This window comes from Asparagus officinalis, chromosome 1 (genome assembly GCF_001876935.1).
Source record: "Asparagus officinalis chromosome 1, Aspof.V1, whole genome shotgun sequence".
Classification (NCBI taxonomy): Eukaryota; Viridiplantae; Streptophyta; class Magnoliopsida; order Asparagales; family Asparagaceae; genus Asparagus; species Asparagus officinalis.
Genome location: NC_033794.1, coordinates 131,724,713 through 131,751,571, shown reverse-complemented (window position 1 = coordinate 131,751,571; position 26,859 = coordinate 131,724,713). Strand labels below are relative to the sequence as shown.

General features: G+C 36.0%; 2 protein-coding genes and 1 pseudogene across 2 annotated transcripts in view; 2 read left to right on the top strand and 1 right to left on the bottom strand.

Moving 5' to 3' along the window:
- Window positions 148–6,008, bottom strand: LOC109827048 (protein RER1B-like). The gene is made up of 3 exons (XM_020394042.1): window positions 5,493–6,008; window positions 716–896; window positions 148–482 (listed from the first exon to the last, which is right to left on the bottom strand). Exons 1-3 carry the CDS (start codon window positions 5,834–5,836, stop codon window positions 438–440), a joined length of 570 nt encoding a protein of 189 aa, XP_020249631.1. The 5' UTR covers window positions 5,837–6,008; the 3' UTR covers window positions 148–437.
- LOC109826943 lies at window positions 13,701–19,985 on the top strand (annotated as a pseudogene).
- LOC109826848 (auxilin-like protein 1) overlaps window positions 21,748–26,859 on the top strand; it is a 7,502-nt gene continuing 2,390 nt past the window's right edge. The window contains 3 exon segments of the mRNA XM_020393893.1: window positions 21,748–22,241; window positions 24,065–26,629; window positions 26,631–26,859. The exon segment at window positions 26,631–26,859 is cut by the window's right edge and continues 171 nt beyond it. Coding sequence (XP_020249482.1) covers window positions 21,928–22,241; window positions 24,065–26,629; window positions 26,631–26,859 — 3,108 coding nt within the window. The 5' untranslated portion in view covers window positions 21,748–21,927.

Sequence of the window (26,859 nt, the reverse complement as noted above, 5' to 3'; positions counted from 1 at the left end):
ACCCCAAAATTTCACCACCAACGCTTCCCAACCTAAGACATCCACGCATGCACAGATGCAGTCAGGCCATTTTTTGACCTGGCCCCAGGACTGCCAGAAAATACAAAAAGGACCTTTCGTTATCAGAAAATAAGTACAGTACGACCATGAATACCAAGCACATTGGCAACTGTTCCTTGCAGATTATAATGTTCTGTTACAACATGCTAAATTATAAATGATTTGAGGACGATTAACAAGAAAAAGGTATAGACTTACAATGTATTATATCATAGAAGGCGCTCAATACGCCAGCAAAATCATCGTTGCAACTGCTAACATCCTCGCTAATATTTGAAACAAATTTTTGAATCTTTAAATACACAACAAGTCCATAGCCTATGACTATCACGCAATCCCCCATTTCCGCATGCATTCTCTTCATAATGTGTGTCTGATCAATCAGAGCTGCTGCTTGCACCGGGCTTCTTCCCCGTGTACTTCTGTGTTTTGCAGAAGATTAACAAAGACATTAGATGGTTACATAAAATTAATCAAGGATAGAAGTTTCGTCAATAAAATATTCAACTGACAAGTCTTTTAACCTGCAGTGAAGTTAGCATTCCTGGTTTCCTCCTACCTCATGAATACTCATCATCTTTTCTAGGGTTTACATGAAGCTGTTGGGTATAAAAGTAATGACAATATTATAGAGGGATGAGAGAAGGATTTGCACCTGCTTTCCAACGTTGAAGGGAATGTATTTGTATTTGATCATATGCAGTATCTGGCGCTTCATTGTCAGGAAGAAGAGAACAATCCAGTAAAAGAGAAGTATAGGCCAGAAGACAGGAACATCAAATACGGAGAAGAAGGTCATGACAAAAGCAATGCAGATAGCTTTCGTTATGGAATACCTGAAAACACAAGGGCCAATTAAGATTCCAGAAACGCAAGATTGAGCACTTGAATTGATTATTCAAAGCCTCTTCCAAACGCGGTTATAATAGATAAAATAGAGAATATCCATTCAAATACCCTATTCTAGAGTGAGACAGTACACCTAAGATGTTATGAAATAATAAAAAGTAGATACATTAATCAAAATAAGCTAAAAGTAAACAAATGGAACCCACAAAAGTGGCTTCCAGCACGGAGAGGGTATAACTCCAGAAGTCTCCATTTTGAGGATCTGGGCCATCCAGACAGTAATATAACTTAGTTATGCGAGCCTTGGCAAAAATCTTTGAAAAAGTCAATATGTTTACAAATCTGAAAATTTTAATTAAGAAATGCATACTCAAGTAAGGTTGTGAAGCTTCAAATTAGAAGAAGAATAGCAATGTACAACCATTACAACTCAATAAGGAAGCCACTAAAAAACTCACGAAGCAGACAATAATTGTTATGTATTTCTCACACTCAACCATAATATTTGCAGATCCCATCAAAAAGCTAGAAAGCAAATCCAGTACATGTTTTTAAGTAACAGTCGAGCAACTTCATAATCAAATTTTTATTTTCCATCATCACTGTAATAAGAACATGAAGAAGAAGATGACTACAACATTAAAGATCAGAACAATGAAGAGGAAATAACAGAGAGCCTTTGAGCCCATTCATCTTCACATTCAATGATTTGAAACACTGATACTGGGAGCAAAAATGAGAAAGTAACTGACACGAGAGACCTAAAGAAAAAACTGGCAGAAGAAAAACAAAGGAAAGAAAGAGCAAGAATATCAAAAGGCTTTAAATAAGGGAATGAGATTAGATGATGAGAATAGTTGAAAATAAGAAAGGGATGAGATAAATGGAAAGACTCGGAGAGATGGATTGCAAAGAATGGTAAGGTACATGCGATAACATCTAAAGTTTGAAGCTAAATTTGCGATTCAAACATGATTTTTTTAATACATCTAATCTTGAGGAAATCTTCAATAACTGGGGAACTGTTAGTAAAAACTCATCTAATTGAAGGACATAAAAAATTTGAAGTCAAAAGGACGTGGGAAAACATGTACAGGACAAGGTAAAAAATGTAGCACTGTCACAATTTAAGAGAATATATGCTAAAATCCCAACAATAAATGTTTTTCATGATGGCATATGGTATAAAGCTGTGTGGGGAAGGCAAGAATTAAAGATAATTCTGTCTTTAGAGAAGCTGCTGGATGGAAGTGACATTAGAGAGAGAAGAGAGGAGGGTAGTCAGCTAAGAATACGCGGGTTCGGGTGCAAGTGCATGTGCGCGTATGGACATGTATGTGTGCATGCATGTGACCGCGCGCGCACACATATAATTTGCATAAGATCAAAATTATTTTTTCATTCAATAGTAATGAAAATTAAAATTACTATAACATTTTTACTTTCCGTTTATTATATAGATCTGTAAATTAGAAAACTGCTTACTTTTTTAACCGAATATCCAAAAGGCCCCCTTCAAAATTATAGTTCAAAATCAGGTATGGCCGAAATGAACCCCACCCTTATCAAGAAGTGCAAATACTTTTAGATATTAGACTTATGTCGAAATTGTGCCACATAAAATGTTGGCAGGGAACAATGTGCACAATCTAAAATTAGCTCGTAACTCTTCATAATTGATTCAACCTAAATCCAAGACCAACAAGACTTCCATTGGGCTGAGAAACATCAACATGAGCTCATGTTAGGTCAGCTTATAAGCATAAGAGCACTCTCTGTTGGGTGGAAGTGATAGTCCAATATCGAAGCTCAACTAGACTTCTAATCAAATTATAGGTAAGCATTAAAGTATAGTTGCTTAACCAATGTTCAACTTGACAGAGCTGTTGGGATAAACATCTAATCAGCTACAAAGGGCCAAGTATGCACCCTCATGCATGGATCATCAAATAAAGATATGGTCAGCACTCAAAAACAAAGGCTACAATATTTTGGATGAAGTAAACTAAAACATTGAGGAAGCAACAAATACATTCCAACAGTGGTTGTTATTTGTTAATATGATAAACAAGGTCAGCATTTCAAAAAATGGGCAGAAAGTAACAACAAATGCAACCATAACATAATTGCAACCGCATTCACATGCATGAGTTGTTATTGCTTATAGCAAAAAAAAAAGTTTGCAACATGCAACCGTGGATATTTTATTTAGTGGTAAATTGTATTTGCACAACCTTCCCTCCCACATGCAATCAATGTTGGTCCATGTGCAGTTGCACCAACATAGTGGCTTTTACAACCACAATTGCGATGCAAATTAAATCCCAGTGAGGGAAATTAATGCACCATAATGTTGCATGAAGCCCACTTGCAAAATCAAGTTGCAATGAACAAACAAATAGACATTTTGGTAAAAGAATAGCTAGGCTTCATGCGAAAAAGAATATTTGGCTCATTATACATAACAAGGTGGAGATTATTGGTTTCTTTTCTACTTGGATTGTGATCAAACAACTGGTAGGTAAGCACAGCCAGTTGGGAAACAAAGGCAGTAGATATTAACTGAACAAGGTAAAGTTCATCAAAATTTTCTTATCATCTGGAGAAACAAAATTGGAACATTGTATAAGGTAACAAAAAGGCAGGAGCATAGGAGTTGGGAACTTATGGCAGGGGAGCATACAATATCCTTTCTACCTCACAAATTTTGTTCTACTCATGAATTTTTTTTCCACAACATTTTGTTCTCAATTTGCTTGCTCCAGGATAACAAGATGCTAGGGCCTAACAAGAAGCCTTTTAATCACAAGCAGACCATTATGCATCCATCACCATTGAAGATCACTTGTTTAGCTAGATGTATGACTGTTTGCTTCGGGAACAACTTTCTTTGTTGCTTCCATTAAATCGTTTAAAAAAAACACAAGAATAAGCTTTACATGAGTAACTCTCTTCTTTTATTAAAAAAAAAAACAAAATTGTGCTCCCTAGTAACACACAGAAACTCCTACATAATAATCTCTACTTGCGTGGGATTCTTTCCTGATGCGTTATCCGTGGACCGCTGAGCAACGTTTCCAAGTCGGATATGAAGAAGGCTTGAAGTTAATGTTTCAACGGGAAAACAATAACAGAAGTAAGTGTCTTAGCGAGGTAAGACAAATATTCTTCTCAATATCAAATCTAAGTTTGAACTCAAGGAAACACCAAAGGACTCTTGAGAACGCTTGAAAGTGGATGAAGAACTCTCTCTTGCTCTCAAAGTTCGCCAAATGTCAGCCTCTATCTGCTTGATCACGCCTTGGTTCCCCTGCACAAGTGTGTAGGGGGGTATATATAGAGGTTGGGAGCCATAACCGTCAAGTAGGAGTGAAAACACTTGATGGTCATTTTCTCATGTGGGCGAGACAGTGGACACTGTCACGGCCAAAGGAGACAGCGTCAGGGCCTTTGTAACTGCCGCCCACTACCTTAAAGTGTGTTAAATACCGCACTTTTCATGGGTAGTGGGCGTATTTTCAGGGTGTAACTGCCCATTAACGTTAATGAGTGTCCCTAACTAGTTATGGAGCTAAGTGGACCACACAAAATCCCATAAAACGAGCTGGAAACTTGGGAGGCTATCTCGTAGTTGGCGAGACAGTGGAGACTGTCTCACCAAGTGTGAGACAGCTCCAAGTCCTTTTCAAGTTGTCGTTTTATGTTCTCCTTTGCTTCCTTTTGCATTGGATGATCTTCTCTGATTTAGATGATGACGTTCTTTGTCTTCTCTCTGTCTTGAGCTGAGTTTGGAACCTATAGATAATTTTTGATGCCTACAATGACACAACCAGTTTCATCTGAAAATTCTTAATCTCTTTAGCATCGATTACTTAAGAAGAATGCAGCTGTCGTTAGGAGTCTTGGGTATGATAAAAAAATTCCAAATACCAATCGCAATCCCGTCAATATCATTTTGTGACCACAATTTGTAAAGTGATTGCTTTTTTTTTTTTGGCAATCCTCTTCTTTCCCCTCTTATCTCTTACCTCTTGTAAATGTTGAAACTGTGAGAGGGAAGACTCAACTTCTTTAGCAGGTTGTTGATAGAGAATCTTAACACTAATGGACTCTTTCACATGAAATGCCTCAAATAGTATTTACACGGCCGTCCAAAAACCTTTAACTCCATTTTACAGGATTTGGTAAGAAGTAGTAAGCTACACACCATCAATAATCCTCTTGATAAAAATCGACACTTTCAAATGTAAATACGGGCAGTTGGGCGCAATTTCCTTGACAAATTCACTCTTAACGCATTCGGATGCATGGGTCCTCCTCTGGAGTAAATCCACAGACAACTACGTTAATTAATGAACTACAACCCCCAATCCTCCCTCCCAGACAACCACTAACCCTCGTTAATATCACCGAGAAGAACACAAACTCTAGCTATTATAAACAATGACAATATCAGCTAAACAGACGAAAGAAGAGAATGAAGGTGAGAGAACTCTCCCTGTTAATTCTGCCGCATTCATCAAAATAGATCATAAAAAAAATCAAGAAGAAGAGGGGGGAAATAAAAAGACAAGAAACTATACCAAAACTTGAACTCAGGGAGCCTCCTCATGAAAGGCTTGAACTCATCGGATCCTCTCGTGGGCAGAGATGGCCCATCGGAGCTCTCCAGCTCCGGATCCACAACGGGGGAAAGAAACCCAATCAAAAGATTAAGCAAGTAAATCCCAAGCCCATAGCTCACAATATAAAACCCCTGCAGATAATAGACCCTCAATGCGTACACGAACAGAATCGCCAGCGTCCCGATCCATCGGCCCCAGGAATTGGGCGTCGATCGATCGAGATAATACTGATAAGTTCTCGAGAAATTGGCCTTCCATTTAGCGATCGAGGGGGAAGGACCGTCAATTGAGCCTCCCTCCATTGAGATCTAGGGTTCTTTTGGGGGGGGGAGGAAGCAATTGAAGGTTGGGGATTTGGGGATCTCAGGTTAGGGTTTTCTTTGGCTTTAAATTTGGGGATGAACGGGAGGTTGAAAGAAGTTGAAAATTTTTTGAGAGCTTGTTTGGTTGGAAACGGATCTAGGGATCCGACGTGGATTTGGTTCTACTTCCTTTATGTGGATCCGGTTTGAGATTATTAATACTAGCTCGATTGACCCAATTCCACTGACCGTGCTTACCCCTGAGGTTTACAAGTTGGCCTGGCCCATTAGTATGAAATGAAAACTACTGCGGTGCTTAGATTTGGGCCGCCAATTGGCTCCCGACTGGCCCTCTATAGGTCAAGTGCTAATGGGCTGATACCATTTCTAAAAATGTTTCTGATTTGATTTCATTGGTGCCATATTACTCTCGTACGACAGCTAACAAATGTTTGGACGCCTTTCTTAGATATTATATCATTCTCTTTTTAAAATTAAGAGCTCTGGAAAAATTTTCTATAGTCATATTACCCTTAACTTTTTTTAGATATTACATTGTTATTCTAATCCATTCTAATTATCCTATCTTCTTTGAAGTGGTAATTAAATAATTTATCATATTCATAATATGACTTAGCATGTTATTGGATAAAGAATATATGTTTGATATAATTCAAATCATTTACTTATTTCAGTTCGTAGAAAATCTAAAAGACATATGCTAGCCAGCACTTCAAAAATTTTAAACTTTGTAAAAAATATGCTCCAAGTTTTTAAATTGCAAAAACACCCCTACAAATTTAAAATTTTATTAAAATATCTTTAAAATGTAAATTTTACTTATTTTAATTTAGTGAGAAATCTAAAAAACATATGCTAACTAGAAACTAAAAGTTTTTTGACTTTGAAAAAAAATATCTTATAAGTTTTGAAAATTATAAAAACACTCCTAAAAATTCAAAATTCATAGAAAACACATTGGAAATTTCAAACTTATAAACACACTAAAAACCTATAAATAACATAAATAACTCCCAAATTTTCATAGAATTTGCAATAAACACTTTGAACTTTTTACAAATTACAAAATAAAACTCTCAAAATTGTAAAATTTAAAAAAAATCCTGATAATTTCCAACCTAACAATACATTAAAGATATAGGAATTACAAATACACCTACATAATTTATATAATTTATAGTAAACAATCCTTAAAGTTTTAAAAATTATAAACAAACCCTTAAAATTCAAATTTTACACTTGAGAATTTCAAACTCTTAATTAAATTAAAAACATAGGAATTATAAATTGTCTATAAATAATTTATAATTTATAGAAAATACCTATAAGTTTAAAAAATTATAATAAACCCCTAAATTTCATAATTTACAAAAAGAACACCATGAGAAGATCTAACCTATAGACACTAAAATGAATATACAAAACTAATAACAACCCTTAGAAAATTAAAATTGTGTAAAAAATATCATACTCCCTTTAAAAATATAGGTTTAGAAAAAACTTTTCATGGTCAATATTACCCATAATTTTTTTGGAAAAGAACATAACTAATTGAAAATCTATTAAATTTGAAATTTATAAAAAAACACCATAAAAGTTTAGTATATTGCAAAGTACCCCTCCAAAGTTTGAAAATTTTCAATGATATTTGTAATTCCTTGATTTTAATGTAATATTCAATAGTTTTGTATATTTATAAATTACAAAATTTTATAGTTTGTTTTTATAATTTTTAAAACTTTTAAGGGTGTTTTTTTTCTTCTAAATTTTCATTGTATTTGCAGTGTAATGCATAGATACGTCAATTAATGATGATATTAAAGAGTAAGTCATTCTAAATATGTATTAAGCCATAGTTAAGTGTGTATATCACTATTCCTAGGTAGTATAGTTTATATATGCAAAAAATTTATACAATCTATATAGTTGTTAAAAGGATTTTGACTTTAATGTATTATTTTTTTATAAATTATATTTAATGTGAACCCATCATATAATTTTGATTGTGGTCATCATAATTTTGATATGTTTCATTTTTTTTTTGGTAAATGAACTGAATTTTATTCATTTCCAAATGTAACTTTGTGAAACATAATTGATACGTTTCATTGATTGACTATATAAGTATATAGAACATAGATTACTTTACTTTCTCACATAAACTAATATTTGGCGTTTAATAATTTAAATTATTATTTTTAAATTTAATATAAAGAGAAGCTCTAATAATATTTATTTATTTACCTATAGGATAATACAATCTCAATTCCTATTTTTTCTTAAGATTTATTCCATAATTACGTGCATCAAATTAATTAGTAACTAAATTAATAATTATGTATGCTTAAATTAGGATGATTGTAGTTGGTCACTCATGCACTATGAAATTTTTATGAAGATATATATTTTACTTTCTATAGCTATCTGCACTGCCCATGTATATTTTATAAATTAGTTGTTAATTGAACATATTAAATTACTTTTCCTTTATACAAATTTCTTCTTTGACTTTTGGATTGTGTAATTACTATATAATCATCCTAGCATAGAAAGAACCTCACTTTAAATGGCTTCAAACCAATTTGAGTTGAACAAAAATATATACTATTGCCGCTATATGTATATATTTTTAAAGAAAATCATGTCAACATTTTTTAAACATAAGAGAATATTCTAACCTCTGATATTATACAAACTAAATATAGCCAATTAAGTGATTAGCAAAAGAGAACTTACATCAGAAAAGCATGAATAATAAGATAAAGAGGATAGGTAATGACATTGTCAACAGCAATACCAATAGCAAACTATAATATAAAGTTAACCTATTTTGTGGAGCCAAACTACTGGCTATAAGCATCAAGGTTTCCACATTTATACTTTATAATTTATTAAAAAGGATCATATAATCTTATATATAAAATTAATTTAATACTAAATAGTAATATCATTGTAATAATATCGTTACTAAGGAAAATTCTTCATGAACCAGTATGTTCTTTATGTTATATAAGCTATGCACTCCAATTTCTTGTGTCTTTTATAGAGTCAAAAAATTTGAATACGAGCCTCTAACATTTTACTTTCACAACAGTAAAATCCACTTAGCAGATGTGGATATTCCAGATGTGTTATATGGCTCATATACAATACAATTGCTTAGGCAAGTGAGTTATAATAGCATTTTTAATTCACAACGTTTGTGTGACGCCCCTGGGTTCACACAAGGCTGCAGTCCAAGGTGAAACCAAGAATGTCAAACCTGCCATGCACCACACCGTGCAACAACATGTTTCACCATCACAATTAACATCTATCTAGTAGAGTCAACAACAGGTGTAGGTACAAAAGCAAGTAAAAGATAATACAAGAAGACTGATGAAATGATAATAATCAACTTAATGTCTCATCATCCAACAAACAGAAACACATAGTCAAGATCTGAGTAGATAAACTGAAATACTCGACAAGTCTCAAATAAAAATATCTGACAAGAAGGAAATAAGGCACACAGCCTTTACAACTTCTAGAACAAGACTCTCAAATGTCTAAACACAAGTCTACTGTGGAACTCCAAAAGAAAATATATAACTAGCTAGACAGCTGAAGCTAAAATGCATCGCCATCAACCTGCGACTCTCCGGGCTCCTGGCTCGTTACCTGAAAGGGGGAGGGACAACGAGCGTCAAAGCAAAATAATCCAAACAAGGAAACCCTCATGTATATACCTATATCTCAAATTGTAAACCCTAACCACCAAACCCGAGGTTCTAGTACAGTAACAATAATAAAGAGAAGTGCAACCCATCTCAGAACATAAACTATTGTATTCTGTCATAATCAAATAAGTGTCAAAGGTCTAAAGTTTCATAAGTGCCATGTCCTGATTCAGATAAGTGTCATACTCATAGCTTAACAAATGGTCAACACGTGGTCAAGTGGGTAAATATCCACACGTGGACTGAAATGGATTATAGTCCAACACAAGGACTTTAATGGATTATAGTCCAACACGAGGACTTTAATGGATTATAATCCAACACGAGGACTGAATTTAACATAGTTTTCCCAGTACATGGGCTAGGTAGTGATTATCGATGAGATGAATGAAGAAAGTGCACATATACAAATTTCACACGCGTCTCGACGTATAAGTTCTAAGTTTGGTGCCCTCAGGTCATCTATCATGCTTAGATTCATGGCAACAGTGAACACTAGTATCAGATAGTCGAGGGAAATCATCGAACACATGAAACACTCAGCAAAATCCAAATCTGCACAATATTGTGTGGCGGTCGACCGCACCGGTCGACCGCACACGGAGATGAAGCCCACTGTTCAGCGTATATGCTCACGGTCGACCGGTGCGGTCGACCGCTAAGACGTCGCGGTCGACCGCCCCGGTCGACCGCGCAGAGAGCAGACGTGCTCTGCCCTTACTGCGCGCCCAGCGGTCGACCGATACGGTCGACCGCGAGGTAGACAGAATCCAGATCTGGATTCTGTCAGCTTCTAAACTTGTAACCCTTTCTCCGTGACAAAACTCAACATATGAATGGGTCATATAGCAGTAAATCACGATATCTAAATCTTTAGAATTTCACCAAGATCCCATATATGAATATACACATAATTTAAGCAAAAACATAGGTGTAGAAAAGCAAAAGAACAGGTTTTTATTTCTTTCTTATGCTAAAACGTTTTCAGATCTAGATCTTGTTGATAAAAGTCCTTTGGTGAGCTTTTAAAGTTTGAAAACATGATTCTCATAATATGTACCATATAGATCTACTATCTCTACAAGAAAATATGATTTTTGGCCTAATAAATTCAATAAAAACTCAAACTTTGCATGAAAACAAAAGGGGGTGGAGTTGGGCGAGAAGTTACTCGCCTCTGGTGAGAAATGAATCCCTAGATCTGCAGAAGATTGATCCCCTTCGCTGAAATCCAACAATCCCGCTGAAAATCCTCAAGAACTCCTCCCAAATCACCAAGCAAGGAGAATTAGGGTTTTAGGGAAGAGAGGGGGGTTAGGGTTTTGGTTTCAGATCTGAGAGAGGCTCTCTGGGGCACATTAGCTTATATACCAACTCACAAACCCGACCCAAAACCCTTTTGAACCCGAACTCAGAAAACAGCCTGACCGTTGTGCGGTCGACCGATGCGGTCGACCTCGCAGCCCAAAGAATGTCAGCTGCTCGAAAATTGACATGCTGGACTATTCCTCTGATTCTCTCACTTATAAATACCTGTTGGGTTCCCAACACTGATAAACATATACATCTTATATATATTCACAAAAGAAATTTTTTTTACTATTTATTCACACATTTTCATTATAAAATTTCGGGGTTTTACAGTTTGGGCCAATATTTGATAAGAACCTTGCATAAAGATTTTTTTTTTGTATTTAGAGCACATGGCAGAATATATCATAATCTTACTGTTCTAATTTTGCAAGAAAATAATTCTTCGTACTTTCAGTTTTACTTCTATGATATGGAGAATGAGCTATAAAATTGAATGAGAATATTAGATACTGTAAATATGAGTGAAACCATAACTAAAAGTTAATGTGAATATGAGTCAAACCACAAGTAAAAGTTTAATGGAAATATTATAAGTAAATTCATATACAAAATTCCTTCACGAATTAAATGATTACCCAGCTTTTGAAGACTTTAAGATAATAATAAATAGAGATGTTGTACTAGATCAATGTGTTTATAACTCATAAATAGTAGATCACGTGGCCCCAGTCTAGGATGAAGAAAGCAATGACAATATTTCATTTGAGAGAGATTATTGAGTTGATTATCAAGCCCACAAAAAACTTTATTTTTTTATTTTTATTCTATTTTTATCAATTTACATAACCATGAAATTCAATGCATCTCAACTAGTACCGAGAAAAATTGTGAGTTAATGGGTTCTACTTTTTCCTATTACGTGAGTACAAAAATAGTATAAACTTTATAGTATAGTTATCACTACTCATAATCATAATATTGTATTAGTGAAATCATCAATACCGTATCAGTCAAACAAAAATATTCTATCAAAAGAATCATAAATTTTTAGTTGTTATTTTTTTATGTGATGTTTCTGAAGAAGGTTCTTTGTAGATTTTTTTTTCCCGTTTGAACACATGATGTGCACTAACACGGTCAGAAAATTTGTACAAATGACCTTTCCGGTTGCAATAGGTGCAATAAAAAGGGGTAAATGATTTGTGTTGACCAAGTGGGCGTGCACAGGAATCATTTGCAAGATAAGATGGTCTTTTAAATTCGTTTTGCAAATGTGAAATATTATCAAAACAAAACTTTCCTAAGTGGCCAAATCTACCACAAACATTACATGCAAATGTGAAATATTATCAAAACAAAACTTTCCTAAGTGGCCAAATCTACCACAAACATTACATTTATAAACATGTGGTCTATCAAAACAAAACTTTCCTAAGTGGCCAAATCTACCACAAACATTACATTTATAAACATGTGGTCTACTAAAAACATTTGGCAAATGAGATTTCTTTTTCAAATCAAAACAATAATTAGCCAAATGACCAAAACGATCTTTTTTATTTTACATAGATAACCTTGAGACTACTGATTGTATGTACACATGTTATTCAGCTAAGAAGAAATAAACAATCTTTAGGCTCAACTGAACAATACACTTTAGGGTACCAGCATATAATTAATTTTTTTATTTTTTATTTATCCTAAAAGCATTGGACATGTGATGTGAGCGTAACACACAAACATATGTCTTACACCTTGTTTATATGGAGGTTAATGGATGGAAGTTAAAGTGAAATTTCAATTTAACATTGTTTGTGAGTTTTTTCGAGGGGTTAGAGGATGGAATGAAATGTTAAATTTCCTTTCATTTTCCTCCACTACAACTTGAGGGATAGATGATGGAATGGAAACAAATGTAAAATTTTACAATGTGATAAGACAATTATATTCTTATGACATTAAAATCAATGACTAGGATATACTCACATGCAATATGTAAGGGTAGTTATGTAACTTTATACATATTTACTCCATTTTCCTCCTCTTTATTAGAACTCCCAAACAAGTTAAAACAAATTTACTTGTGTTCCTTTTACTAAACTCATCAACAACATTTTATCTTTTCACTTTCATTCTTTACATTCCTTTTTCATTATTTAACTTTTCGTCTTGTCCCTTACAGTGTATTTGGGTGATGACTTAGGAAAGGACCTTCCTTCCCATCCCCTTCATTACACCTTAATTTGGGGGTGTAAGATTTTGGTTCAAACCCTCCCCATTTTCCTCCTCTACCCTCGTAAATAAAACTCTCAAACAAAATTGAAATTAGATTCCTCTCTCCCCCCTTTATCTCTATTTGCCCTCCATCCAAACAGATCATTAGGAAACTCCCAAGGAAATCATTAAAGTTACGACCAACCGCTAGGAGCACATTCCGCGGCTGTCCTACAGTCGACCAAGGGTGGCGAGTGGAGGAGTGGCAAGTGGGCATATTTTGTCCGGACCTCCACAGAATTGAACGGACCTCAACGCGCTCCACCCGATTGAGAGAATAGTATCAACGCCAGCCAGCCCTTTGCTATTATTCTTTTTATTTATTAATTTTAAACTAAAAGTAAAGTGGCCCGAGCGAGCAAACAGCCCATAGAATCTTCGTCTCCTTTTTCTTTTGCCCCTCGCTCATCGCTGTAAGCTCGCTCTCTCTTAAGCCCTCTTCCCAAAATCTTATTGCCCATTTCCTCTTCTTGCTTGTCCCCTCATTCTTACTGGAACACCTGTGGGTATGCAATTTAATTATCTCTTTTCTACGTTATATCTCTCTCTTTTTTTTTTAAAATGTTAAACATGGGTTGGTTCTGAAATATGCCGGCGTGCAGTTTGCTGGGTTTCGGTAATTTTTAACGTCCTTGGATGTTGATTATGCAATACAACTTTATGGGTGTGATTTTGGTTTGCTTTCTAATTTTAGTACGTGGGTTCCTTCGCCTTTGCGATGTACTACGGACTAACCGAACCTTACCAAAGTAGTTTGAACAGGATTCTTGTGTAGTTCATTGTTTGCTTATCATGAAAAAATATTATCCTTTTCTCGTTGGCAACCTATGGGTGGGTATATTTAATTTGTTTATCGTATATTCTTTGCTCATCCGGTGGATGCTTCTGATTTTTATTTTTGTTTAAATATATATATATTTTTTATTTGTCCTTTCTCAAATGTTAAACTATGGATTGCTTGAAACATGTCGGATTGTAATTCGTTGAGCTCCACGAATTCTTTAATTCATCTGATGTTGATTATATAATATGACTTCATATGAGCGTACTTTTAGCTTCCCTTTCTGCTGTTGGTAAGTTCTGGGTTCTGATTGTAGCGAACTTAGTTAGAATTAAGTAGTAGTGTTTCAACGCCTGAATCAGGGGATTTGATCACCCTCTGTCTTGAAGACAATATTTGCCCCAGCATCCGCAAGGGTTATCGCAAATTTCGTCACTGAAGATAGTTCAGGTGTAGATTACTCTGTGATGATCACACCACTGGTTGCGGGCCAGAAGATCATTCCCAAACTTCATCAAGATAGAGATGAAAGGACATAGGATTTCAAAAGGATTACTTGGCTTTCCTGGTGTCAACTTCATGGGTTTCGTCCCTATGTATAGGGTTCCATTACTCTCTAAAACTGCAGATTAGCAGTTACAAAAAACTGCATTTTCGTGCAGTTTTAAAGCGGCACTGTAGCAGCTTCAGAAACTGAACTGTGCTGCAGTTTTTAACTGCAGTTCATTTTCAAATATACTTGTAAATGAAAATATCTAACATTTTTGCCTTTGTGATATACAAGGAATACAAGGAACTAATCGAACTCACTCTATCAATATATTTTACTTGGTTTTTTCTACATATTACTCTTCTTTAGTCCATTATTTGATTGTCATCAAAATAATATTATCCTTCCCTTGTTGGGAATTTGTGGTTGTGTGCCGATATTTATTTACTTAGGTTTCTAGCACTTTTTTTTTCCTAAATGCTAATATGGGTTGTTTAAGACTTATATCATCAGATTGCAATCTGTCGGGTTTCCTGAGTTCTTTTTATATCATCAATGTTGATTTTATAATACATCTTTATTAGTGTTATTTTGGCTTGCCTTTCTAGTTTAGTTGGCTCATTAGCCTCTCTTATATACAGGGAACTAATAGCATCATACTAAAAGTAATTTCTTGATTTTGTTTCCAGTTGTGATTCTTCTGTAGTCTGTTATCTGATTATCATTAAAAAATATTATCCTTCTCTTAGGGTATCTCCAACAGCTTCTCTAAAATTTTCTCCAAAATGGGGAAGCAAAAGTCATATTCTCCAAATTATTTTTACACCACTCCAACAGCTTCCCCATTTTGAAGAATCCATTTTTTCCTTTAAAAATTTGGAGAATGCTGCAGATTTGGGGAAGCTTCCCCATTTTTTCTCAAGAATCCCTATTTTGGGGAATGAGATGGGGAATCTGTTGAACCAAAAACCTAACTATTTTCTCTAAAAATGAGAAATAGTGAAGTTGTTGGAGATGCTCTTACCGGGAATTTGTGGATGGGGTATTTATTTCTTGTTTATTCTTTGACACATTTGTAGATGTTTGTACTTTTTACTTTATTTAAGTATACATTTATATGTGTGGGTGAAACAATCTCATTGACCATTTCTTGTGTTAATTGAAAATCGACCTTGAATATTTACTGTTTTTTCATAGTATGATCTTCAAATTGCCACCTGAAACTAAAGGTTATGATAATTTCCAGTGTTTACTTTGCGAAATGGGAGAGGGTAAGAGTATTGAATACTGGTGAAGAGACTAATTTGTTTTCATGCTTATCACAAGACTCAGGAGGTTTATGGCAATTTCCTGTAATAAAACAAAGTTGTGTTATTTTTATGAGAAAACAAGAGAAGCTTATCTTACTTGCTTAAAATTTATTGCTCCTTCTAGAGAGTAGTGTTTTTTTTTATAAGCTTAATCCATCCATTTGTTGGTGCCCTGCCACTGAAATATTGGGTGGATAACCATTTTATCAAGTAATTGGTCTTTATTTATCCTTTCTGCATATTGATTATTAAAGCTATTGTGCTTGTCATTATGCAGTCCATTGCATTTCTAGAATTGGATGAGGATAATGCTAATGCCTCTGTGAATGCAAATAATCCTAGTCTTAATGTGATATTCATATTCCACCTGAGTGTAGTGTAGTTAATAATGTATTTGACTTATCAACATACAACAGCCACCTTGAACCCAAAGCACGGAAAGAAGAGAAAGCACAATAAGCACAATTGAAAATAATTTGGGATATCCTTGTAGGATTTCTGTACTCAATCTCAGATTCCGTGGCTAGATTTTATGCAAGGGGAAATATGAAGATAGAGATAATGGATACATACGGCTGATGTTCTGTTTGAAGGTGCCCATGTTATTTAGCTTGTTCATTGGATGGAAGGAGAATCTATAACTACTCTAATCAAACCCTTATACAGATCAAAGCATTTAGTCCCAACGCCTTACCTATCATCATCTTCTAATCGAGAATCATACCAATATGTATTTTCAATTTAATCTACAGATTGTTTTTTTTTTTGTATTATCACCTCTGTTGTGTTCTACATCTACTAGTTTGGTTCTTCTAATGAATTCTTAACAGTTGGCATTAATGCGTCTGTTATATACCACAGTAGCTCATGTTATGAAATAAAAATAACATCGTTCTTATGTTTGTGACCTCAGATATGGCTGGTAGAGAAGGAAGTGGTCACTCGAGTTTCCCTCATGTTGCACTCAATGAGCGTATCCTTTCATCAATGTCGAGAAAGTCTATTGCTGCTCACCCATGGCATGATTTAGAAATAGGTTTGCACTAGCCTACTAAATGAAAATCTGGATTATTTTCTCCTTTTATATATTATTTTCATTTTGTTTTCTCACCCTCTTTTCAATTTTATATTTGAATTTGTTTCTCGTGTAACTACTTCAGGAACCCTTTGTAGATTATAGTGTTTCTCCTCCCCTTTGTGGTTATTTCACTTGTCTAAATGACTGTTTACTTATGATGTAGGACCTGGAGCACCTGCGGTTTTCAACTGCGTAAGTTACTTTTCATAGTTATGATGTGACTTTCAATTGTGCAAGTTATTTTTGAACTACTCTAAAAGGTTTTAGTTATCAGTGGGATTCAGTTTTGTTCTGAAAGTATTAGTATATTATTATCTTTACAATAACAACTATTTATACTTTGCTTCTTAAATTATGAACGACTTTGCATAAATCATAAATGATTTTGTTCAATTTCTTCCCATTTTAAGTCTTTTTTCTTACACTCTACATAGAAGGTATCACAAAAATTAAGTAATAATTAATCTGAAGAGTTCTTTAGAACTAGCTTGATCTCGTTGTGCTATATTGTACATTGGGTGTGAGCCACACATAATATGCATCCATGTTCTTCTGTATCAACCCAAATCAAGATTCTATACTGGGCATTGAGAGTTAGGACTTATCAGGAACAAACCTGAATGAACTCTATTAGAGTCAGTAGTATAATAAACTAACCAAAAGTACCTAATGATCAATTATGTTTTGTAATATAATAATTACTCCAAAGATGTACCTAGAATGGGCCTGGAGATCCTCATCTGGGTACAAAAGGAGCTAGCCTGAACAAGAAGAGTCAAAGAATAGGTATTAAATTGTAAAGGCCAGCACAATTCAGGTCTTGGCCGATACTGCGGTGCTTTAATGGGTCTGTGCATGTGCAGCATATAAGGAGTTGGTTGTTTCGGTTCTTACTTTATAAATACGTTTAAATTTAAGATTCTTTCTCCCTGATGGTATAACTGAACCGAGGACCTATTTGCATGGTGGCTTTGCCATCTCTGTGTTCTTGACCTTTTGTTAATGTTAAAAGGTTTTTGAGTCTTAACTTGGACCATCATTTTCATGACTCTACTTGAAGAATGAGATTTCTCATATAGATATCAGCATCGGTTTACGATAATACTGAAGTGTTTCTTAACTTGATCTGATCATTCAAATTTCTAAAGATGTTTGGTGCCATTGTATTTTAAGCATGAATAAACTTCTGCCCTTTTTCCAATTTAACCCTTTATTATTGATTTCTGTAGGTGGTTGAAATAAGCAAGGGGAGCAAGGTTAAGTATGAGTTGGATAAAGCAAGTGGTCTTATCAAGGTTGGAACAATATATGTTTCTTTTATCATGTCACAAAATTTAAAATCACATGAGCTCCGTAACATAAAATCATATTTCCATCTTTTACTATATTACTTGCAATACAATTTATTCATATGATGTTATACTGATACTTTGCATTTTCTAGTTCATGCGGAAAACTAATGATGCACATGTACACTTAAGCTAATGTTCGAAACATATCTAGATTTAACTTCATCTCTAGCTAGATTTTTTCACCAGACTGAATTCAAACATAAACTTGTTAATGGCCTGGATATATGCATAATCCGACTTCAATTAGTTTGATAACTAAACTGTCCTCTACTTTTTAGCTTAATTTGATTGACACCGATCATGATTTTCCAAGCCTTCATCCAATAAATGAGTTGGCATTGGCTCCCCTGCATAGGGTTTCAGGTGTTTAGTCTTTGTTCAATACTCTATGCAGTACCAAAGTACTAAAGCAAAAGTAGAAAATTGGAGTATGTTACTCTGCACAAAAACCATGCCAGAACACTAGGAGGTACAAGAGCCTATTGTGATATATATTGTTGTCATATTGAGAGATTTTGCGCATATATGGGATATTAGGTGCAAAATTTTGAAAATTTCATGATAATCAATCTCTTGTTGTCTCAATCAGGTTGATCGTGTTCTTTACTCCTCTGTTGTGTACCCACACAACTATGGGTTCATTCCACGAACCATATGCGAGGACAGTGATCCTATGGATGTGCTGGTATTGATGCAGGTATATTAAAATTATATCAGATGCAAAAAACTCATAATCACTTTATTCTTTCTCTGAAAACTATAGATCATCTGTGCTCCTATGCAGGAGCCTGTGCTGCCTGGAAGTTTTCTTCGTGCTCGTGCTATTGGGTTGATGCCTATGATTGATCAGGTCAGCTTTCTGTTACTGCAGATACCGTAACTTTCTGATTCGGTATAACTTTACAGTTAAAGGGAACAAGTTGATTGCTTTTATGGCTTTTTCTTTCACAGGGTGAGAAGGATGACAAGATTATTGCTGTGGCTTGATCCTGAATTCCGTCACTACAAGGACATCAAAGATCTTGCTCCTCATCGTCTTGCGGAAATCCGTCGTTTCTTTGAAGACTGTATCCACTCAATGCATTCCTACTTTGCCATGCTTATTTCTCTTGGATATATTCTTTTTTTCTTGCTTGGTTATTGACTTAAAGTTTGTGTGTATCCTCTTAGTGACTCTTTACATGTCTTGAACGATGATTGCTAGATAATTGGTTCTCGTGACATCTACCATTTCAGTCCCCCCCCCCCCCCCCTTGTTCAGTTTAAACCCTGACTGTACGATTGAATAGACAAGAGGAACAGAACAAAGAGGTTGCAGTGAATGACTTTCTTCCAGCTGAAGATGCAGTCAAAGCAATACAGTACTCAATGTGAGTGTATTATGATAAACTTGTCCTAATTTTGGCTATCCATCTAAGCTTAGCATACTGCTGGTTTCTCATTTAGCTGATACATTATACGCAACATTACAGGGATTTGTATGCTTCATACATTGTCGAAAGCTTGAGGCAGTAAAGACTCATCTGCATTGATGCTATGCTTGCAAGTTGGACTTATTATATGTTATGTTTTATAATTTCAAATCATCTACTTTTGTGTAAGAGCATATCGTATGCCTACTCCTGATCCTGACTATTAGGGACAGGAATACCTGAGCCGTGATGCTCTTCTTGCTTTCTTTGATATAATACATATGGAAAGAAAAGGCTTATTAAACTTTGATCGCATTTTGGAGTATTTGCGGCATGAAACATCGTGCTGATGGGTTCACTCTTAATCGGAGATCAAGTATCGTTGGTGATTTTTATGATGGATTGGTGTCGTATGATACGGGGGCTATTTGGATTCAAGGACTTGGATGCTACTGATTAATCCGTAATTTCACTGTCTAGTTGGATTCTCTCCGTGGCCATAAAGTAGTGGAAAGCTACTACTATTTATGAAATAAGTCTATTTGTTTAATCAACCGATGTGATTCGTGGGAGATCTAGCGCATGTTAAAATTTTGAACGGATCACCACCTTCCATTAAATAGTAGACGATTATAGTAAAAATTTGGACTGAATTGCAATTGTTTGCACGGTGTGGAGCGTTCTAATCACTTTTATAAAGGACTTAATATTTTTTTCCTTTCAAAATTTAATGATAGTTGTTGCACGACATGTAAAGTTGTACTAGTCTGGTCAGAGGTATACATGTTGGCCTTTACATTCATTTTTTTTTGTATGTTTGTCTTTGCTTATCTAAACAAAATGTTAATTATTACAATCGTTGTTGCGTGTATGTAGTGAATTACGTCTATCCTTGTATTAATGAATTAGTTTGGAATTTAATACAATGATATCACTAGATAAATTCTCTCTAAAAAGTTCATTATGTCGCCAGCCCATCCCTTGCAAACAGCCACCAGCTCTACCAAGGAAGCAATGAACCTAACTATAAATGTCGATTATTAAACTATTAACAAAAAAAATAATAATAATCATGGCACAAAACTCCCAATACCCATAAATAATACAAGTCATTGCTTCCGGGAAATCAACCAAACTTTGCGGGTCGGGCGGGACGCGTCCAAAACGGGTGCACTGGGCAACTTCATACCCGTTAAAAAAGATTTGCTTGGTTTTGTTTTGGTGGTTGTTGGAGGCTGGCTGGAGCAAACTACAGCTGGACATTCCCGTTTCTTAACAAGTCAAAAAGCTCAGAAAAATAAACGCTTTTATTTTCCTTTTGTTTACCGAGAGAGGCGGTGGGACCCAGCAGGATTGTTGTGACTATTCATTCCTGTTGGGATTTTGATATTTCTATCCGTTACAGGTCAGAATGAGCAAGCTCCTCCACTTCTGCAAATTATACTTCTTTTTCCATGCCGGTCCTTGTGAATTTTCTTGTTACATATATAATAAATAAACCCATCGAACAAGTTAATTATTCCATGCTTTTTTCCTAATTAGTTGATTATTACATGATGATGGCATTTTTTTTCAAGGGCTACATACACAGCTACAAGCAATTTTTTTTGGGGTCCGAGTAACGACATGCAAATAAACTTTTTATGAATAAACAACATGCAAATAAACTTTTCAAGGGCTACATAAAGCTACAGAGACCTAAAATATGGGATCGTTAGAAGGGATATGTGGATGTCCCCCTCCTATTGCATAATGAGCTATGCAATAGGAAGAGGACATCTCATCTGTCACTCCATTGATTTCATATTTTAAGTTCTTAAAGACATTTTTCTTTTGTGAAATAGTAGAACCCAGCAGAGCAAGGAACGCAACGGAGCAATTGCACCGTCATCGAAGAACATGACCCAAATTTTTAATAGGAAAAAGATTCACGCGGCTTTCCAATTTAATTCCTTCTCTACTTATTATTAATAAATATATTTTATGTGGACCCCACACATCTGTCTCACTCAAATAGCAATCCCTCCAAATATATTCGAACTTTTTTTTAATAATAATAATAATTTCTGCCCCCATTTATACAAAAGAAAAAAGAAAGAAAGAAAATAAAAAAAGAACAAGAAGAAAAAGCTGGCGCTCGCAGTCCCAAGTCCCATCAAAGCGCCAAGAGGGAGCTCTCAGATAGAGAGAGAGAGATAGAGATATAGAGAGAAGAGACAGAGAGACCGAGAAGAGTAGAGAGAGAGAGGGAGAACCCAAGAGGGCCAAAACCCAAAACCCTAGTTCTCCAGCTATCTCTCCCTCTCTATCTCGCTCTCTCTCTCTCTCTCTCTCTCTTCCATGGAGGACATGCGCAGCTCTCGGCGACCGGCGAGGTCCTCCTACGGCGAAGTCTTCAGCGGGCCCCTCAAGTTCTCCTCCGCCCCCTTTGGCGCCAAATCCGAAGTCTACGCCGAGATTTTTGGTGGAATCGCCACGTCTTGCTCCATTCCCTTCCTCGATCTCCCGCCTTCGTCTGATGGTCTTAATGGTGAGGTGCTCATCGATTACTTGGAGATTTTCGGCCGTTCTAATGGCGGCGGAGATTTTGCTGTTGACTATGAGGACTTGTTTGGGGACAAGAAGAAGACGACGCAGCCTTCTTCAAAAGAGAGGTTCGTCGTTTGGTTTTTTTTTATTCCCCGCTTCAATTTGTGTTTTTTTTTTTTTTTTCTTTTGGCTTTGCTTTTCTAGTACTGTGATTTAAGGGTGTTTCGGTTGTTTTGCTTGTTGTACAAGCTTTTTTATAGTGGAAAGTGCAACAAAACGAGATTTTGAAGAGTGGTGGTATTTAGAAGAAAGTGATATTTTTTGTCAAAAAAAAATAAATAAATAAAAAGTGGGTCCAACAATTTGAGCTAACTGGAGCTGCAATTTAGTATAATGGGAGGCCAAAAGGCCTCAACAACCCATGAATTCTTGGGTGTTTCTAGATACATTGGTTTGCCTCTGGAAATTCGATAGCCTTAATAAATGACCAAGAAAGGGGGGATTTCATCTTGTTAGGCTTATTGATTTAAGTAATGTTCTTCACTACGATCACTACAGAAACTCAAAATGGTTTTCTCCAGCCCTCTTTGATTCAGCTGCTATTTACTATCCCCCTTCACCCAGAATAGTTATGACCTGCTGCTTTGGGACAAAAGGGTTGACACATATTTGTTGAATTTTACCCTGTCATCGTTCTCAAAAGCTAGTGAAACTCTGGGGACCCTCTGAGAGAGAGAGAGAGGAGTGAGGGAGATGAAGAAAATTTTGAGGTGCTTTTTGCCATTTTGTGGTGATGTATTATGTAATCCAAGTTCATTCCTCCACAATCAAATGTTATTTTTGATGATTGATCCTGCAGTAAAATTCATAAAGTATATGCTACTTTTGCAAATTTTAGGAAGTCATGGAAGCTTCAGTATTGGGCTTACCAGGTACTATTATTGTCACTGGTAATTCTGGAGCCCAGAGAGGGAAAGATCATTACAGTTGACCTAGTGATTCGATAATGTTGTTCAACTTGGTTGACTAAGGGGCTGTTTGGTTCGTTTCCATAAAATAATGGAAATGGAATCCAAGGCAAATAACCATTTCCAAAATTTTTTTTGGATCATTCAGTAATCCATAACTTGTGTTTGGTATAAAATGATGAAGTGAAGAATAGGAAAGCATTTCCAAAACTCATGTTTGTTTCATTACCAAAAAATTTAAGGAGTTGTGAGAGTAATTGATGAGTTGTCAGATTTCCAGCCCATTTCAGAGCTTTAAAAGAGGATTTGGCTTTTCCATAAAGTGTGTTGCCATGTCGGCTTTTAAGAAATGCATTCTTAAAAAAAGTTGAACCAAATGACAGGTTTGGAATCTAAAAATATCAAAAAACCTACTTTTTGTTCCAAAACTGCATGATTTCCAAAAATTTAGCCGAACCAAACAGCCCCTAAGTGCACATCCTAACTTGGGTCATTTCTCAACCCTTTTCCACCCTCTTTTACTTCATTTTCTTCCTTTTTATTGCCCTTAGTTCCCTTTAAACCATATGTTGCTGGGTTCGGTATTTACTTTAAATGGTCATTCCATGTTAATTGACGAGTTAGTCTTCTGATTGTGCTGTGAAAGGAGAATTTCTTGATACTGCTACACGTTTTTCTTTTTCCATGCTGCATTATCCACATCTTCAGGTCATTTTACTTCTCCACTTAAAATATTTTGGTCCTTTTTCTTCTGCCTAAATGATAGCTGATGATATTATACTCCATACACACACCAGATTCTTACCTCATGAAAATACTAATCGGTATTATGGGGCACATTTTCTTACTATTCAGGTGGTTAACTTTTCTATTTATTATTCTATTTTGTTGCATTATATGTGGAATTACTCAAGGACTTGCTGATTTTATTTTACGTGTGTTTGTATGAACTCTTACCTCTTATACACTTTTGATCATAGGGTCCAAATGGACGCAAAATTTGACCAGCACGCGGAAGTTTCAAATCTCTTACCTGAGGGTACTGATAAAGATTACGTGGATTGGTCTGAGAAGGATAGTACTTCATCAAGCTCTAACCGTTCAGATGATGGCTCAAAGAATTTCAGTATGTCATATCATAGGACGAACCATAGTAGTATAGAGGATGTAATTAGTGGGGCAACACACGTAACTCATCCTGGGTATACTTATACGGTTAATTCATGTTCATCACAGGATGTAAGAGGGGGTATTTCCTCAAATATTCAAACCAATGATCTCACCTATAATGTGTGTTATAATGGGCAATCGAGTGATTTAGAACCAGTAGTAGTTCCATTCACTTCTTCTACTGATAACATAGAGAGTGATGTAGCTAACATAGAGAGTGATGTAGCTAACTTGAGAACACATGAGGAGTATAGAACTGGGTATGCTGCTTTTGAAGTTGATCATGTGAACACAAAGCATCATTCACGCTCTTCTAGCAATCATTCAGCTTCTAGTGGAGATATACCTTGTCCTGCTGCTACATATGCAAGTACATCTGACATCAACCTCAAAACAGAACCATCTAGAGTGCCATCACCTTCAAAACCACTCCCCAAAGTTGTTAGTAAGCAAGAAAGTATCAAGAGACATCACATAAGCTACAAAATTGGTGCATCAAAAAGCCATGTTGTTCAAGGGGTTCCCAGGGACAGTTCCTCTGGTTTCCTTGGCGTGGAGGTAGATGCTAGTTCAGCCGCTGCAGCTTCTGCTGCTGCTATGAAAGAGGCAATGGAGCAAGCTCAAGCTAGATTAAAGAGTGCAAAGGAATTAATGGAGAGAAAACGAGATAAACTCCACAGTCGTAAGAAGCTGGGCGTCAATGAAGGTGTAAACTATAATGAAAAGGAGGAGGGCAAACCTTCTATAGAAGAAAAAAGTTTCAGGGAAGTGGCATCGAAGAAAAACTTGTCAAACAAGGATAATGGAATGAAAGAATATGCTTTAGATGACATATGGAAAGTTATAAAGGCAGGCAAAGCAACACCAGATCATGAAGAGAAGGAAAGATATGTTGTATCAGCTGCACAAGGTCCTCGAGAGGGGCAACACAATGGATTTAAATCATCACAGATGTGCTACAAGTCCGAGGAGGTGTCTGGGGAATGGAAAACTGTGGAGCAATTCTATGAATTGGTAAGCAATGAGAAGAAGTCTAGAGTTGTCAAAGAGGCCTCCAAGCAGGATATTGAAGAGAAACCAGAGGCAACCACAAAGATCAATGAAATCAAAGAGAACTATCCTCAAAATGATGAATTAGTCAGTGAATTTAAAAGGAATGTGCAATTGCATAAAGTTAGTGAACCTATCAAGGATAATGAAATTGGTGACAATTCAAAAGCCTGTAATCTGATTAACAATGAGGAAATCAGAAAGACACCAGAGGAAGTTCCACAGACATGTGTATTAAAAGGAAATAAACAAGAAGAATTCCCTAGTTCTCATGACCAAATTTTTGATAAGAAGCTCCAAACATCTCAAGATGCCCTTTCCAGTGGAGAGGAAGTAAAGAAACCAAATATCATCAAGGAGGCTTTTTGTGGACAGAATGAAATGAATATGGTATCTTCTAGTAATGCTCTTAAACTTGAGGAGATTTGTCATGTTGATGAAGTAAACAGGCAGTTGCACACTGCAGAAGAAGGTACTGAACTTATCGACAACGAGAAGAAACTCAGTGGAACAAATGTGACCTGTGCGTCACATGAAGGCGATGAGAAGCTAAAGATGTTCAGGAGAAGAGTTGTGCAGCATGAGAATGAGAATGAAAATGAAATGAAAGCTAACTCTAGAACCTTTCTCAGCGAAGCAGATTTCAAAACTGTTGAACTTGAAGAGGCTTATCAAGATGAAAATCCTGAACATGCAAGGGTGAATAATAAAGAAATTGATTCTGAATTGGAAGGTACTAATTCAGATGTTGAGCACAGAGAGAACAGACAATTGAATGGGGCTGAAAATGCATGCATACTACTGAAAAATGATAGGAAAAGTGGTGTGGCTCAAGACAGCGATGAAGGGAAATCAAGTTCGTCATTGGGAGACACTGTAGATCCAGAAGCTCAAGTGGTGCAGCAGAATCAGAAGAAACAGAATGCAGATCAAGAGCCTCCAATGGTGGAAAACAATGCAGGAGCTTTGAGAGGTGATCTTGCAAAGCGCGAAAATGGAAGTTCTAAAGAAAGCAATGCCGCCCTTGGTTCAGAGAAACCACATCACCAAGTTGGTGCACCACAAGAGGTTTTCCATAGGGCTACTGGCAAGAATGTGGAAGGTGTCCCTCAAGGATCTAGAGGTGAAAAGGAGGATCTAAGAAATACAACTAAAGTAGTTTGCCAGATGTCTCAAAGTTCATCACTTAATCCTCCAGAAAATTCACGTAATCTAGTGTCTCAGAAATCTAACACTGACTTACATAAAAGAGAAAAATTGGAAAGAGAAAAAACAAGTGATAGAGAAAGAGAACATGAGCAAGAGCAGGCAAGAAAATTAGAGGAAGAGACTTGCTGTTGAAAGGGCAACACGTGAAGCACACGAACGAGCACGCGCTGAAGCCCGGGAGAAAGCGGAAAGGATAGCAGTGGAAAGGATTACTGCTGAAGCCCGTCAAAGAGCATTCGCAGAAGCTCGAGAGAAAGCAGAATTGGAGAAATCCTTAACTGAAAAGGCTTTAAAGGAAGCTAAATTAAGGGCAGAGCGTGCTGCAGTTGAGCGAGCAACAGCGGAG